The 15,947-nt window shown below is 31.0% G+C and overlaps 1 protein-coding gene across 1 annotated transcript; it reads left to right on the forward strand.

The window, feature by feature from the left end:
• LOC109350488 (uncharacterized mitochondrial protein AtMg00810-like) lies at positions 8,773 to 9,591 on the forward strand. Its single transcript, XM_019591718.1, has one exon. The coding sequence runs from the start codon at positions 8,773 to 8,775 to the stop codon at positions 9,589 to 9,591; it is 819 nt and encodes a 272-aa protein (XP_019447263.1).

The following is a 15,947-nucleotide window of genomic DNA, read 5'->3' on the forward strand; positions in this document are numbered from 1 at the left end:
TATTAACTTTTGTTTCTTTAACTTCCGGGGACCGAGAGTAACATATTGATTTTCAAGTCCTTAACTTATTTTTTCTTTCTTTCTAAAAAATCAGTTCGTAAACAAGTTCCAAAAAGTGACTATTTCTTGAGGTGAAAATGTTTAAGTATTCATGCCTTCGTCTGGAGTCCCATTCTTATCAATAGGAAAAGAAACATATTCACCAACAGATAGACAAATTTTTTGTTTGCATTTACATCTAAAGGTAAAAGTGTCATACAATTATTTAAAGGATAAAAGTATTTTATTATTCTATTTTTTTCATGTTTTTTTAGATACTTATCTATCTATTTGTTTGGAGAGAATCCTAACCTGTATAAATACTATATAACCAATTGTAGATGAAGACCCGTATAAATACTATATAACCAATTGTAGATGAAGAAGAGAAATCAATTATCCAACCTGGATCCAAGTTCACTTTCCAAAAACACTAAAAACACGATGATCAATCCATCGTACCAAATTTGTTATAGACGTGAAAGCTAAGTAGGACATTGAATTTAATGGGATAGCTCCATTAATATCAACGTGTTGTTTATTTTTTGCTTCCCATCCCATCCTCTATGACATCAAAGTAGCTAGTATACCTTCTTCCATAACTTTATTTTTAAGCTAGTTTCTTTAATTTCCTTCTCTATTAGATGTCCATTTGAAGGGTAATGAATATTATTAATAGCTTAATTTTCATTTTACACTTACGATAAATGAGAGAAATAGTTAGTAAAGTAATATTAATACTCTGGAAATAGTTAGTAAAGTAATATTAATGATGGTTAATTGAGATTCACTTACTCCAAGAATAAGTTTTTTTTAAACTTACATCATCTTAGTCATCAATTCTATGGGGAAATCCAATAGTTTGAATTAGTGAGTAGGTCTAAATCATTATATGTCCTTAGAATTAGTGACTATAATGTGAAATAAGTTTACAAAATTTACTCTGGGAGTAAGTGGATCTCCGCTCATACATAAATATCTAAAACAACAAGAAAATTTATGTGAGTTGGCTATAAGAGACATGATACTCTCCCACTTCTTTTATAGGTGTTGTTTTTCAACAAAAAAAAGTTTATCATAAACATAATATTAATTATTTCTTTACCAATTATACTCTTACCTTGTTATTGTAGAGCAGAAAAAATATCCACTCTCCTCCTTATTATAAGACAATTCTCTAAGTTATCCACTCTCCTTTTTACTAGGCACTTTATATTTTTTTATTTCTTTTTTTATCCATTTTGTCCATATCAAAAGGTTTTGCTATATCTACCTTTTGTTGTTGTTACTTTGACTATAAATTAATGAAAAATATTAAATAAGGATAATATTGTAAATTTATAGCATTGTAAAAAATAAAGAAAATTAACAATTCTCATTGGGATGTACAATTTAGTTGAAAGAGTCTTATAATAGGGACCAAAGGCAATAATAATAAAATAAATTGATGAGATAAATTAAGGAGTGTATAATAGAGAAAACAATAACAATTTTGTTAAAAACTAAAAAGAATATAAGATCTTATTGAGTTGTATAAAAAAGCCTAAAAATCACTAATAAAAAAACGGATACAACCAAACTTAGAGAGTACATAAGAAAGAAAAATGTGAGGTTTGGGTGATACCCATAATTGCGTGATATCTTTAATACATGTAATAAATTTCTTGTAGCATTAAATGATTCTTTCCATTTCTTATGACTCAATGAGAAATGTAGTTTTTTTCCTTTAATTGCGTATCTCCAACTCCGGGTCGTGAAGATGGAATAAAATCTCTTCAAAAAATGATGAATCCAGCATTCAAAATAGAAATAATACAAGTAATAAAGATTGTTTTGATGGAGGTCGTTGTGATACGGACACCGTAAAATATTTGACCACATTCTAAAGACAATCACTCTAGGGGTAACCAATAGTACTTTTAAAAATCTAAAACAATGATGGGTTATTAAACACTATGGGTAACCAATTTACAATATCAATAGGATTATCCGTCATAATATATAGTCCCTAAAACATATTTAATTGAATTATAAATATTAATAAAAGTAGTTAAATTTAGTAGTTAACATTCTTGATTTTCTAAATACTATTAAAACATTAAAGTTTTATCCTCATTTAATATTGGAGTACTTCTTAATAGAGTATTAAAGACAATAAACCTTTAAGTCAATTGAGACTATTTACTACTGGTCATAACTTGGAGTGATGGTTAAAGTGGAGAGATTTAAGGAATGAAGTTGTGAATTCGAATTACACTCGTAGCAAATTAAAAAAAGTTATAAGGTGGTTTGTTGATTATGAGTAGAGCAGTTTGAATCTCGCCCACAAAAAATATTACCATACTAACATTTGCTAATAAAAAGAACCAATATTAAAAAATTAAAGCTTTCAATAAGGGCAAATATGAGAAATAAATGTTTTGCAGAAAATACAAAAGTGTTTTATAAAACATAAAGAAATCATTTAAATTGTATTTTATTATAAATACAATTAATGATTTTTCGGCTAGTGGCAACAAAAAGGAAATTTACATAAAGTAAGGCAATACATATTCGACGAGGTTGAAACACTACGAAAATAATATATATTTTTAGCATTTTCTGTTTTTACATCCACATCACCATTATGGTTTGCATGTTTTCTGTGTTGTAATTATTGATTATTTTTGCAAAAAGTAAGTGAAGAAAACAACAAAAGATCATCATCTATTTCTATCCATATAAAATATCATGGATGAAGTATAGAGGAGTTGAGGAAAGAAATTGTAATTTTGTTTTTTATCGTAAAACTGAATTAGATTGGTTATTTATTTTAGAGGGGATCCACTTACTCTAGGAGTAAGGTGGAGAAAACTAATCAACAACTTAGTTATTTATTCTATAAAAATCTAATGATTTACATGATTTAAATTAATTAGTAGATCTGAACTATTAAATTTTTATAGAATATGTGGTTAAGATATGAAGTAGGTTTTTTCCACTTACTCCTGAAGTAAGTAGATCTCCTCTTTATTTTATCATCCAATATGACATGTATGAGAAGTATGATTTTTAATTAGTTTTGTTATTAATTTTATTGTCGCTGAATCTGGGTGAGATGCCTTCAAATGTTACATCAATAGATATAGGTAATTTGTGAGTGGATGTACGTAAGAACAAAGTGAATATGTTTGATAATGCAAATGTTCAAGTGACAACCCATTGTGTAAGATATATTGGGATTTGTTAGTGTGATTCTTCATAATGTGTTAAAGATGGCACTGAAGCATAAGTCTGTATCGGAAATGGAAATAGAAGACCATGATAGGCATGAGATACTTGGTAAGACAATAAATCTTCTTGACTATCCTAGTTATCTTAGGGTTGATGTATTACATGTTATATTTATGCCCAAGACCTAATTTGTCATTAAATATAATTATAGTAATTGTATATATTCATTTTTATCAATATTGATCATTTAATTAAATAGATTATATGATAAGGTTTTTGATTAAAAATTATAGACTTATTATTATAATAGAGATTATAATAATGAGAAAGATGTCCATTATAATTTTTATTCTAAATTGTTCTTGGTCGTAGAATCATTGAGAATAGGACATCAATGACTTCGGTAGACCAATATATGTGTGATATTATTTATTGGATAAATATTAATAGATCTCATTTATTAAATTGCACACATAGATGATGTATATGTGGATATGATCATTGAACTGACTCAATCGAGAATTCTAATGGTTAAGATTACCTTAAATTGTTAATAGGAAATTCTCAAGAAGAAATGAAATAGTTTCCTTTAACCTAAGAATAACATAGTAATTAACATGTTATTTATCATACTTCGATTCCGGACACATAATGTCTCAGGACGTTATTTGAATGAATATTGTGTGTGATTAAATGCTTGTAGAATTAATGATTATTCAAGAAGGAATTCATCAACTCTTGGTACTGAGTTTGAGCTCTATAATAAAATGACCTTGGCCAAGGTATTATAATGAATAAAGAAATGAGTTTCTTTGAGTCATTATGGCAATTTACTAAAGTTTGACAATTGTATCATACTTTAAAGTTAGCACAGAGCTGTAAAGATGGAAGGAAGTAATTTAATTAATCTTCTTTCTTGAAAGTAAAATATATTACTTCATGTTATCTGGTCGTTAAGGAATGTTTCTAGACGCCAACCTTGATTAGTAAATTAATTTAGTTAATTTACTACCAGCTTAGTATTGAGCCTACGGGGTCACGCACTAACGAGCGTTCTAATCTTTGCTAAATAATTATGTTATTTGATAATTAAATTGGAGAATTTAATTTGATCAAATAAATAATTTTATGGAATATTATTTTATGTATATGTTTGTTTTGTGGGGTGGCTTAGTGAACGATACAGCAACGTAACAAAGAGAGAAAATAGGTTTTCTTTCACTGTATTGGGCAATAACAAAAGAAAATTTGTGATGTACTTTTATGCAATCTTTTCTCTTCTTTATTTGCTACACTTATACAAAAGTTTTGTGCATAAGATATTCTTAGTTTTAGAGTGTTATGTTTTTCTGCTCCATTGATTCAAAGAGTTGATAGTAAAGGTTGGTCTTGGTGTGGATACATGCGTAGAGTCTTCATAATTTATGAAGAACAACTTTAAAAATTCAGGAACTACAACCGGATATGCATTTTATATGCAGTTTTTAGTTATTATTAGCCAAACACCTCGATTCCAACCACCAAGCTTCTCTTGCACCAGTAAAGCATCCAACCACTTCACCAAGCCAAAAATAAACCAACATTACTCACACAAGTTCAGCATGAATTACTCAACCTACACCACACTTAATCTAACCATGAGAACAAGCCTTACCTATTCTGTTGTTCTTGTTAAGTTAGTTATATTCTGTTACCAATTCCTTTTAGCCTTAGTCAAGCTTTGTTAGTTTAGTATAAATAGGATCTAATTCCTTTCATTGATAATCAAGAAAAGCCATTTTATGCTTTATCAATAATAAGAGGCATTATATCTTCTCTCTGTATTTTTCTGCATCAAGCTCATTGTAGCTTGAGTTCTTTCCTTCTTCATTTTCACTTATGTTATGGTATTAGAGCTCTCTTAGAGAGAGCTCTGCTGCATTCAACCATGAGTGCCTCACAATCACCCAATAATCCATCAAGCACCGCAATTCGCATGGAGAATCCTCAAGATCAAGAATCATCCTTTTACATTCATCCTTCTGAAAGTCCTGCAGTAGCATTGGTTACACCCCCTCTAAATGGAGAAAACTATCATCAATGGTGTAGGTCTATGAAGATGAGTTTAATCTCAAAGCAAAAGCTAGGATTCGTCGATGGAACAGTACAAATGCCACCAAAGACAGATCACCTATATAGAGCATGGGAGAGATCCAATAATTTGGTGGTTTCTTGGATAATCTGATCAGTTTCACCATCAATTAGCCAGAGCATCCTCTGGATTGATAAAGCAAATGACATATGGGAAGAATTAAGGGAAAGATTATCCCAAGGGAACCTGTTTCACATAGCTCAAATACAAGAATCAATCATAAACATCAAGCAAGGTGAGAAAAATGTATCAGATTTCTTTACTGATATAAAGACTCTATGGGATGAATTAGACAACTTTAGACCATTCCCTAGTTGCCCATGTGAGAGACAGTGTAATTGTAATTCTTTAGGAAATTTAAGAAACTATGGGACAGAGGATAGGATCATTAGGTTTCTAAAGGGAATTAATGAGAACTATAGCTCTGTTAGATTACAAATTATGTTGCTTGAGCCTCTCCCCAACATGACCAAAGTCCTATCCCTAGTTACTCAACAAGAGAGTCAGATGCAAGAGCAGGAATCTGAATCAAAGGCAATGACAGTAGGAACAAATTCGAGAAAAAACCAACTTGCCTGGAAGACCAACAAATATAGGTAGAGGAACACCTAACTCAAACAATTTTAATCCAGGGAGAGGCACACCTAACTCAAACAACTATGGAAGAAACAATTATGGTTCCAATGGCAGAGGTACATGGGGCAGAGGAACCAACTCAAGCAAATTCTGCACACACTGCAGAAAGAATGGACACACCACTGATACATGTTACAAGATCTATAGCTTCCCTGTGAATTTTCCTTCTCCAAGGAATGAGCAAGCCAACTGTGTATATGTGACCAACATTGAACAAGGCAAAGAGCGTGATGATGGAGCAGTCTTTGGATTGAGTCAGGAACAATTCAAAGGCTTAGTTCATATGCTGCAACAATCTGGAACCATTCCTACCAAAGATGAGTCAAGTGCACTATCTGCCAGGACAGACAATGCAAGATTGCACACTGATACTGATAAAGGTACTCCTGAAATTCAATTTGTTTCATGGATCATATATAGTGGTGCAACTGATCACATCAGTTCATCTCTATCTTTTTTCTCCTCTTTTAAAAGCATCAAACCCATTAGGGTCAAATTACCTAATGGATCTCAAGTTATCACACATATTTCAGGATCTGTGCATCTCTATCATAACATGTTCTTACATGATGTCATATACCTACCTACTTCTTCCTACAATTTACTCTCTATACCAAAACTAACATCTCAATTATCCTGCATCTTAACTTTTAATGAATCTCTTTGCAAGATCCAGGAGAAGAAAACTTTGAAGATGATTGGTATAGCTAGCATGAATCATGGCCTATATGTCTTTAAGACTAGGATACCAGAACATAGGAATTCTTTACATGTTATTAATACTGTGCAAATTGACCCTGCTAGACTTTGGCATTTTAGGTTGGCTCATGCCTCAAATTCATGTATGCAAACAATTAAGAATCTGTTTCCCTATGTTACTTACAATAAGAATGAAACTTGTGATGTATGCCACTTTGCTAAACAAAAGAAACTTAGCTTTCCTACAAGTGAAATCCATTTTTTGCACATTTTTGACTTCCTACATGTAGATATATGTGGACCTATCTCCACCTTTTCTATTCATAATGATAGATATTTCTTGACCATAGTTGATGATTACTCTAGATATACTTGGGTTTTTCCCTTAAAATCAAAAGGAGAAGCTTCAAAACTTCTCCAAAATTTCGTCATAATGATAGATACTCAATTTTCCATCAAAGTCAAGACCATTAGATCTGATAATGGCAGAGAATTCTCCATGACAGACTTCTATTCTAGTAGAGGGATGACACATCAAACCTCTTGTAGATATACTCCACAACAGAATAGTGTGGTAGAAAGAAAACATCAACACATGTTGAATGTGGCTAGGGCTCTCCTAATTCAGAGTCAAGTTCCAAAACTTTATTGGCCTTATGCCATAACTCATGCTGCCTATGTCATAAACATTTTACCCACCCCTATTCTGAAGTATGCATCCCCTTATGAATTAGTGCACCAAAGCAGTCTAACATAGATAATCTAAAAGTTTTTGGATCGCTCTGCTTTACAAGCACCCTCACTCACACTAGGACCAAACTTGATCCTAGAGCCACTAAATGCGCCTTCTTAGGCTACAAGGAAGGCACTAAGGGCTTTGTTGTCCTTAACCTTAAATCACGATCCATAGAAATTAGCAGAAACGTGATCTTTCATGAACACATTTTCCCTTACAAAACAACCATAGACACCTCTACCATCTACCAACCTCCCCTGCCCACAAATTCCATACCTATTCCTCTCCTATATGAAGACATTTTTCCCCACCAAAACCTCAACCTTCCCACCTTAGGTAGCCACCAACCCCCTAGCACTGCTACCCCCTCAACCCACACTAGCCCCTTACCTCCTTGTCTTATTACACCCTTACCAACACAAACTAGGAAAAGCAGTAGAGTGTCCAATCCTCCTAGATACCTACAAGATTATCACTGTGCCCTCCTTCATGACACAATTCCCCCTTCCTCTACCCCATACCATTTATCCTCATACATTTCTTATACCAACTTATCCTCCTCTTACAAACATCACCTCCTATCTATCTCTTCCTCCTCTGAACCAAAAACTTATAAAGAAGCTATCCAACATCCTCATTGGCAAGAAGCCATCAACAAGGAACTTCTGCCTTAGAGGACAACCAAACTTGGATCATCACTGATTTACCAGATGACACCATACCAATAGGCTGCAAATGGGTTTTTAAAACCAAATACACAGTTGATGGCTCCATAGAACGATTTAAAGCACGTTTGGTTGCAAAGGGATACACTCAACAAGAAGGTATAGACTACCTCGATACCTTTTCACCTGTTGTGAAAATAACCACTGTAAGATTGCTTCTTTCCCTAGCTTCTATTTATAATTGGAAAGATGTAAACAATGCTTTCTTACATGGAGATTTACATGAAAATGTCTATATGAACTTACCCCCTGGCTTATCATCCCCTTCCCCAAACAAAGTATGCAAATTACAAAAGTCTTTATATGGGCTTAAACAAGCCAGTAAGCAATGGTTTTCAAAACTCTCTTCTGTTCTTATTAATGATGGTTATCTACAATCCAATAGTGATCATTCTTTATTCATTAAACATCTTCATGATCATACTTTGGCAATTGTTTTAGTTTATGTTGATGATATCATATTAACTGGTAATAACTCAACAGAATTACTACACATACAGAACCTTTTTCATCACACTTTTTAAATTAAAGACCTAGGAAATCTTAGATATTTTCTTGGTTTAGAAATTGCTAGAACTAACAAAAGTATTTCCATGAATCAAAGGAAGTATGCCCTTGAGATTGTTTCTGATGCAGGTCTTCTAGGATGCAAACTTGCCCCAACTCCTATGATTCATGGTACTCATCTATTTCAGGACTCAAGCGCACCATTTCATGATGTTCATGCTTACAGAAGATTGATAGGCAGATTAATCTACCTCACCAATACCAGACTAGACATTGCCTTCGTGGTCCATCAATTGGCTCAATTCATGGCTAAACCAACCACCTCTCATCACCTTGCTGCTCTCAGAGTTCTGAAGTACCTCAAAGGCACTACATCCATATGCCTCTTCTTCTCTTCTCATTCTTCTATTCACATAAAGGCCTACAGTGATAGTGATTGGGCATCATGCCCTGATACAAGAAGATCAGTTTCTGCATATTACATCTTTCTTAGCAATTCTCTCATCTCTTGGAAATCCAAAAAGCAGAAAACAGTTTCCAGAAGTTCTTGCGAAGCTGAATACAGGGCAATGGCCCTCACAACATGTGAACTCAAATGGATTTCCTACATTCTTCAAGACTTACACATTCAACCTACAAGCCCTGTAACTCTCTACTGTGACAACCAATCCGCCATACACATTGCATATAATCCAATTTTTCACGAAAGGACCAAGCATATCGAATTGGATTGCCACACTATTAGGGAACAACATTCCAGAGGACTTATTAAACTTCTTCCTATCTCCTCTCATCTCCAACTTGCAGATGCCCTCACCAAACCTCTAGGCACTAAGGACTTTTCTATCATTTATCTCAAGCTAGGCCTCATCAACATATGTGCCCCAGCTTGTGGGGGGTATTAGCCAAACACCTCGATTCCAACCACCAAGCTTCCCTTGCACCAGTAAATCATCCAACCACTTCACCAAGCCAAAAATACACCAACATTACTCACACAAGTTCAGCAGGAATTACTCAACATACACCAAAGGCCATGTTACTTGAAGAACAAGTCACTTAATCTAACCATCAGAACAAGCCTTATCTATTCTGTTTTTCTTGTTAAGTTAGTTATATTCTGTTACCAATTCCTTTTAGCCTTAATCAAGCTTTGTTAGTTTAGTATAAATAGGATCTAATTCCTTTCATTGATAATCAAGAAAAGCCATTTTATGCTTTATCAATAATAAGAGGCATTATATCTTCTTTCTATATTTTTCTGCATCAAGCTCATTGTAGCTTGAGTTCTTTCCTTCTTCATTTTCATTTTTGTTAGTTATATATAATTTTAGACACAAATAGATCCATGTTTATTCTGCTTGTTATGAACACTATTAAAATTTCTTTCAGTACATATTCAAGAGATGCGAGAAATGTTGAATGTCGTCCTTAACAACAAGGTTAGAGGTATACAAAGTAACAATTATATAAGATAACAAAGGGGAAACGTGATTTGCATTCGTCGATACAAATAATTTACACTATAGAGTTATCATTGGAAATAGTTATACACTTGTGGCTTATAGTATTCAGAAATAATTTCTTAATTTTGTTCACTACTAAAGAATTCTCAAGTAATTTGGTCTTGTTAATGTGCAAGTTGTGACTAAATGAAATTGCATTGATGATTACTTTACCCTAAATTTACAATATATGTAGCTTATTTACATGATTATTTATTACAAATGATGCGTTTGAATTAATATTTTAGGGTGTCTTGCAAATTATATTTTGACTTTGTAATAAATAGTCTATTGAGGATAAAAATAAATAGGAGGTGCCGTATGTACTTATTTGGCATAGCGATTGCACCTTGGTGTTATAGATCCCAATGTATGTTAATATGGTTTTATATATTACATTAATTGTTCATGGTTATATACTAACTAGTATAAATTTATAATTTGTATATTGGCATATAGAATTTGACTATGAATTCACTCTTTCCTTTTTTGTATTTAAACAATGTTTTCTTAGAATTATTGTGCATTTTGTAACGAACCAAAATAATTTTTTTACAATTTAATATATTTTTTCTTCTCTTTATACCTTGTGTCACTCATTATTAATGAGTGTTGATGAGATAAATTTTAACATGTACTACATTGTTAAGTATGTTAATGATTATTTCTAACAACTTAATGATAAAATTTAAATCCAATTTTCATTGGACTAATCAATAATTTCTCTCTCCCGCTATTATTACTTAGATGAACTCACTCGATCATATCCTACAAAAAAAATAGGGAAAAATGAATTGTTATTTCAGTACTAATCCTACAAAACAAAAAAAATATTTTAGTAATAAGATATGCTTACATATTTCATTGTTTCTTAGTATTAATGACATTATAATGTAAAAAGCATATCACTCTGCATTATTTTCAATGTTATCATTTGTCTTTATATAAAATATTGTTTTTATTTCATCTCAAAATGTCTACTCTATATATGAATCTTTAATAAGTCTTAAAATAATTATAACAAAATGATAATTCATGTATTACTTTTTGTTTAAGTTATTTCTTGGTCCCCGACCTTATACTGTTAGCAACAACAATTCATGCATTATTTTTTGTAAGTTATTTCTTGGTCCTCGACCTTATATTGCTAGCAACGCCAAACTTAAATGTTAGAGATAAAACCAAGTATATTGAGATAGATTTTGAATTTGAGTTTCTTAGTAGTGATAAACAATCATTTATTTTAAGAATAAATATATTTGCTAAAGACAATAATCATAGAGAAGAAATGATACAACTTTATTGAATATCACATATGATTTCCACAAATATGATTTAATATGGAGTTAAGTACCAATAGCGTAAGAGTTAATGTCTATTCATTATTTTTTATTAGATTAAATTACATTGACGCTTCGTGAAATTTAACTTAATTATTCCCCTTGTTTAAAAGATTACATCTACCTCTTATACATATGTAGTTAATGTGATGTATATATATAAATTAGGGTTGATTTATTATATAAAAAATGGATGAATGATCATTTCATTAATTCTCACAAGTTTAAATATAATTTACTCATTAAAAATATTGTGATGAAACGTAAATACATGTATAAAAATGAAGAAGTATATACTAATATCTTCAAATATTTTGAAATATCTTGAAAATGTGAAAAACATTTCAAACTTTCACTGTATAATAGTTAGGAGAATAAGGTAGTAGGATTTAAAGTTATTCTTCCTACATCGGATTATTATAATTTTTTTCTAAAAAGTCATTTCTTCACATTCGTCATGATTAGAGAAAGTTCCCAATGTTCTTAAATTTATACAACAATAGTACATTTATATATTTTTTACGGGAGCACATCTGTTGTACCACAAAGTGTGCCACTCCCTGTGCCACGGCTTATGATTGGTTGAAAAAATATATTTAAATTAAAATTTTAATAATTAATTATTTTTCTGACCAATCACAAGTCGTGGCACTTAGAGTGGTACACTATTTTGGGACAGCAGATGTCCACCCATTTTTTACTCGGTGCTTTTTTAAATGTAAGGAAATTTTATAGTAAAAAAATGCAGCCAGAAAAATGAGACCTTTTAATCAAGCACAATGATACTTGCTCGGAGACACGAGAAATCGGTGAGGAATATTTTAACACTGGCGGTCGAATTAGGGAATGTAACAGTTGAGAAAAACGAAACCAAAATTCATCCAAATCAAATTAATCAAAATATGTTCCACTCATGCACATTGACCATCCAACAAAACATGCATCTATATTGTCCCACCGAAAAGCACGGCACCGTTCTATCAAAACATTCTCAGCCCACAGTTTTCATTCTTTTGAATCCCGTTTTCGAATTTAGCGCCATAGACAGTCTTAACGGTCAAAAAGCACCCAAGATAATGGCGGGACTTACAAGAAATATACAAAATCCAAATTGAAAGATGCGACAACAAAAGAAAAATTGGCCCTAACAATAAAAATTAGTGTGTACTCCAATACTAATATTCTATAGACCCATTCACATTATTAATTACTAACGTGTTGACATGCATTGTTGTGCCTGTCAATCCGTTTTCCTATTGTTTATAATGTATAGTTTGTATATTATAAATTCAAATATAATTTTTTGCGCTAAATTTACGGTTGATTTTATTAAATTAGTCTAATATTCAATTTTTTAAATAAACTTATAAAATAAGAAGATAATAAAGATAAAATAAGAAAATAATATTATATGGTTTTTTTGGTATAAATAAAAAGATATTGAATGCAAAATAGGAAAACACAAATTACACCATGATGGGTGGTTATTTTGTGTTTTCCCTTTATTAATAGTATAGATTAATAGTATAGATATATCATTCCATTAAGTTTACATATATTTCTCAACTTTTATATACTATATCATCTATTATTTATTTTTATCATTATTGGGTATTCAAAAAATAATATAAATAAATGATAAATATTATATTGACTCTGCATAAATCTTTTTCATAATAGTATAAATATTATACTCATATGAATATTTTTTATCAGCAAACATTTGTAACTTCGTATGTTTTTATTTATTGTAGGCGAGACTCAAATTCATAATTTCATTCACTTCGTATTTAACCATTAAATCACCTTATAACTTTTTTTTTTTTTAAATTTGTTAGGCGTGAAACTAAAACAATAACCCCATTCACTCTCTTCTTTAAAATCTTCCACTTTATCACCTTATGACTCCACTCATAAAGAATATAAGACCACACAGTAATTCATCAAACAACCATTATCGAGTTGGAGACAAGGTGGCACCACTCAATGTTCTCACGCACATTGCCCTTGCGCTGTACCAAAAGACGTGCCTCACGATGTTCCTACACTTCTATTGGAATCATTCATTTGATTTTCTCTAATTCTCAATCTCTCTTCAAATCAACTAGGCCTCCAAGTATCTTTCTGGCCCCACAACATCTATGTGGATAAAAACAGGCCCCACCACCGCCTCATTTGGCGCTAACTCCGTTTCTTCCCGCCACATCTTCAAAACTAACGGTCGTTTGTCTCTTCGAGCCGTCTAAGCCTGCAGCCTTAAGGGCGGAGTGTGCTACTTTGGACAAACAAAGAGGACCTGTGTTTATGACATGCTTCCGTTGCATGTGACACACATAAATACTTTTACTCCTACACTAAATATACATTTATATTCAATTTCTAAATAATACAACTATTTCTTATTCATTCTTATTTATTTATTTTTAGTTTAGTTTTTAATATATATTAAATGAGATTATTTTATTTAATTGTATCAAATTTTATACCATTTTATGATTTTAAAACATGTGCATAATGTTCAATATCAAAAGAAATAACAAATGCATATTTATCAATCATAATAAGAAAAAAATCATAAATATTTTTTGGTTAGGAATATATCCTCTTTCTCTTTCTCACTTTTTTCTTTCTCGTCTATATCTCTCTTCTCATGTCAACCAAAAAAACCTTAATTCTATTCCAAATTTTCTCCACTTTTAGGATGCAATATTCTCTTAGATTTTTTTTAAATGCATGTGCTGATTTGAAAAGGAAGTACTTTCTCCCCACTCTTCAATGTAATACTATCTCCTAGTATTTGTTCACTTAATAATTTATATTCTAAAAAATTCTTTCACTTATTGGAATCTGGATAAAATCTATAGTGTGAGATTAATTGTGAAAATATATAAAAAAAATTAATATGATATTTTAATCAAATTATAATGAAGTTTTTCCTTATTTATCAACTTCTTAAATGGTATATATAATCTTAAACTTTACACAAACTTTGAAGTACTTTTGCGAAACTAGGTAAATTAATATATAGGTTCAGAATTTTCATAAAATTATATTTCATTATTATATTTTACTATTTTTGACTTTCAGTTATATCTTAATAATTAAGAGTGTTTTGATACAAATATCAGTTAATATTTTTGAACTTTCTAAAGATTATACAAAATGAACAAAACCAATTAATATTTTAGAAATTTGTAAAATATTACACAAAAGTAGGGCTAACAATGAATCGAACCAACTCGATATTCGTTTGAAACTCGATTCGTTATTTAGCTCAAGAAACTTGGTTCATGAACCAAATGAGTCAAATTTGAGCTAGAAATTTAGTTCGTTAAATAAACGGTTGAACTTGACTTGGATACAGTTCGACTCGTTAAATTCATAAATTGGCTCGATATATATATAAACTAATTTTTATGATTATTATCATGCCCATTATATATAAACAATATTTCTGTATTAAGAATTAATTATTTGAGTTAATGAACCAATTCAAACTGAGCTGAACAGTTCGTAAATTTTAACCAAGTCAAACTTGAACTAAAAAATAATTCATATTGAACTAAACCGAGTTGAATTTTGGTTCAACTCGCTTTTAACCATACACAAAAGGAACACAAATCAATCTCTCATAAATCTATAAGTCATATATTTTTATGGTTGCATTTTAAAGTCAAATGTATACATCAACAACGTAATAGTTTTATATATTATTATTGTATCATTTACTTACATATTTAAAAGTAATATAAATGAATAATAAATTATATACTAACTGTATACAAATTTTTATATTGACCATACTTACATATTTACAAATTTTATGGACATGTTATGGAGTTGGAGGTCATCCTCCTCCACACTCCTTTGTTCAACACATGTTTTGGAAGAATAATGGTTCAAAACGATGTTAGAGGTAGGCATGACTAACCTTACGAGTCATGCGTGCGTGTATGTATTATTTGCTCCCAACCAATCAAATTATGCATTTTCAATACGGACCGTCTAAATTAATTATTATGGTATAATCATACCTAACGAAAATCTCAATTGTCAAATAAGTGACACAAGCTAAATAAGGAAATTTATATGTAGAAATATCCTCAATATATAATTAGTGGTTGATAACTTGATATCCTATTTGTTGTCAATGTCTACAAATGTTTTTATGGTTTATACCATCTAGTGGATATCACATATCTTAACGATGTATCATTTCATATCTTAAGTTAATTACATATCATCATATGAATAAAAGAAATTATTTATAAACACAAAATAACATTGACCTAAAACAAAAAATAAAACACCATTAAAAATAAATGATCTTCATCTTCTAGCGGCATCTATTTCACTCACAGTACGTGTGATCACTCAAGTAGTAATTAGTAGACAAGAGTGCCTACATATAGGGAC

Source organism: Lupinus angustifolius, chromosome LG06, assembly GCF_001865875.1.
Source record: "Lupinus angustifolius cultivar Tanjil chromosome LG06, LupAngTanjil_v1.0, whole genome shotgun sequence".
Lineage (NCBI taxonomy): Eukaryota > Viridiplantae > Streptophyta > Magnoliopsida > Fabales > Fabaceae > Lupinus > Lupinus angustifolius.